Source organism: Schistocerca nitens, chromosome 3 (assembly GCF_023898315.1).
Source record: "Schistocerca nitens isolate TAMUIC-IGC-003100 chromosome 3, iqSchNite1.1, whole genome shotgun sequence".
Classification (NCBI taxonomy): domain Eukaryota; kingdom Metazoa; phylum Arthropoda; class Insecta; order Orthoptera; family Acrididae; genus Schistocerca; species Schistocerca nitens.
The window spans coordinates 212,974,888-212,977,707 of NC_064616.1; the positions used below are offsets into that span (position 1 = coordinate 212,974,888).

Consider the following 2,820-nt stretch of genomic DNA (forward strand, 5'->3'; position numbering starts at 1 on the left):
GACTCCCTCCCCTCATGATCCTTTTCCTCCTTCACTAACTCCACCCCCTCATTATTCTTATCCGCCTCATGATTCTCATCGACCTCAATGACTCCACCCCTTCATGATTCCCGTCACCCTTCACTGACCTCCCTCAAGGCCCTGCTTCTCTCAGTGCCCCCACCCCCTTCAAAACCCCGATTCCCATTACGACCCCCACCATCCTCACTACGTAACCCTCAATGCCCAAATCCCTTCATGTACCGCCCTGCCCCACCACGAACCCCAACCAGCCACGTCTTGCCACTACCCCTGCCATGATCCCCACCATCCCCCACTACCCTCACCCTCCCCCACGACCCCCGACCTCCCCCACGAGCACCCGCCCTCACCCACGAGCCCCTGCCCTCCCCCACGAGCCCTGCGTTGCCACAAACTCCACCCCCAAGACTTGCACCCCACTGAGACCCCCACCAGCACCCCTGCCCGACCAGCACCCCCACCCCAACAACACCCCTGCCCCACCAGCACCCCCACCCCATCAACACCCCTGCCCCACCAGCACCCCCAGCCCACTGACACCCCTGCCCCACCATAACTCCTGCCCCACCGAGCCCCAACAAGACCTCCCGACGACAACCCACCACCGACACCCCTGCCCCACCAAGTCCCCCACCCCACTGAGGTCCCCACCACACTGAAACCCCCGTCACGCCAAGACCCCCATTTCACAAAGACCCCCACCCCACGACGTCCCACACCCCATGACGACCCCTGCCCCACCATATCCCCCGCCCGGCCCAACCCACTATGACCTGTCACAACCCCCGCCGTGACTCCTATGATCCTCCCTCTCACAGGACACCCATCCCACCATGACACTTGCCCCAGCATGACCCCCGCCCCCTGATGACCACCCTGCCCCTCAAAATCACCCTTCCCCTAACAACCACCCTGTCTCACTTTTCGCCAGTCCCTCTTCCCTCTCATGACCTCCCTCTGCCTTACTCATTGCCACTCTCTCTCTTCCCTGTGACTTCCCTGCCCCCTTACGATCTCCGTGCCCCTCACTCATTGCCACTCTCTCTCTTCCCTGTGACTTCCCTGCCCCCTTACGATCTCCGTGCCCCTCACTCATTGCCACTCCCTTTCTATTCCTCACGATTTCCATTCCACCTCACTCTTTGTCACTTCCTATTTCTTCATCAGAACCTCCCCCAGACTTGATGTTTGCCATGCCATCTGTCTTCGTCAAGACCTCTGTCTTCGTCACGACCTCTCTCCCCTCTCACTCTTTGCTACTCCCTCCCTCCCTTCCACCCTCCCCCCATCTCTCTCTCTCTCTCTCTCTCTCTCTCTCTCTCTCTCTCTCTCTCTCTCTCTCTCTCTCTCTCTCTCTCTCTCCCTCCCTCCCCCCTCTCCCTCCCCCCCATCAACATTCACCCCCCTTACTCTTTGCTGCTCCTGCTCACATACTCATGACTCTTCCTCATGACCTCCCTTCACCCTCACTCTTTGCCACCCCCTATCTTCCTCATGAATCCCTCCCCCTCAATCCCACTACTCATTCCCCACCAGTCTCCCTTCCCTCACTTCCAGCTTTCCTTGTCATTTTCTCCCTCCCATTACTCACTCACTCACTCACTCTCTTTCACACAGGTGGGAATAAGTGTGTGTTTGTGAGAGGCTTATTTGCCCTAATTTCTAAGTTGCTGACAATTAATGTGTGTTACTTCATTTTCCCAACAGCCACAAGGTTTTTCCAGTTGTTTGAACTGCATATAATTCATGTCTCTAATGCACAGTATTGAGCGCTGATGGCAACAGCTACAAGTGGTGGTTGGTTGTGGAAAGAGACCAAACAGCGAGGTCATCGGTCTCATCGGATTAGGGAAGGATGGGGAAGGAAGTCGGCCGTGCCCTTTCAAAGGAACCATCCCAGCATTTGCCTGGAGCGATTTAGGGAAATCTTGGAAAACCTAAATCAGGATGGCCGGACGTGGGATTGAACCGTCGTCCTCCCAAATACGAGTCCAGTGTGCTACCACTGCGCCATCTCGCTCGGTAACAGCTACAAGTATAGAGATGATTTGACATACTTAAAAATGTGGCATTTTATTGCATTAGAATGCTAAACAGCAAGTACTGTAATCAAACTGATGCATTGGTTGTGCAGTATGAAGTGTCAGTACCAGATACATAGATTTGCACTAACAAGGCGTAAAGTTTCCGCAGAAAATAAAAGAAATTTTAGTGGGGTGAAAAACCTTTCTGAATACATATACTCTGTAGCCAAAGTGTCTGAAGACACTAAAGAAACCAATGTAGGTGGTGTCATGCTAAGCATCTTGGGATATGTATGTGCAAGTACAATGAAAACCTGTTTTCTGTCGTCATTAGTCAGTGGAGGAAAATGAGTCTGAATGGGGCAGAATTTAAAAGCTTGCTAGTGTTGACATTGTGAATTACTCAGAGGTCTAGTGTCTGTGTCATCATTGTTTGTAATGTTATTATAAATCAAACCCTATCAGCATTATGATGACCCTAAAAAATTAACTTATAGCTCAGCTCAGATACAGAGCTCAAGGATGAGATGAAGTATTGTGCTTACTCTGTACCAGATCAATTTACCATAAAGCACAGCTGCAGTCAGGAAAGAGAAAAAACTGAAACAAACTTACTTTTGAGTGAATAAGAATATTGTGGAAAACCTTTCCCAAGAATTAAATCTTGTACATTGTTAGTTATATGACAGAATATTTAGAATGAACTGCCATAGGTATCTATGTGCTAAGAGTCTTTAGAAGATGAAGTTAAATATTGTGTAGTGTATATCTTGGA

The 2,820-nt window shown here is 51.0% G+C and overlaps 1 protein-coding gene across 1 annotated transcript; it reads left to right on the top strand.

The window, feature by feature from the left end:
* The first annotated feature begins 221 nt into the window (after positions 1-221).
* Positions 222-680, top strand: LOC126249150 (uncharacterized). The gene has a single exon (XM_049950805.1). It carries the CDS (start codon positions 222-224, stop codon positions 678-680), a length of 459 nt encoding a protein of 152 aa, XP_049806762.1.
* Positions 681-2,820: the final 2,140 nt, after the last annotated feature.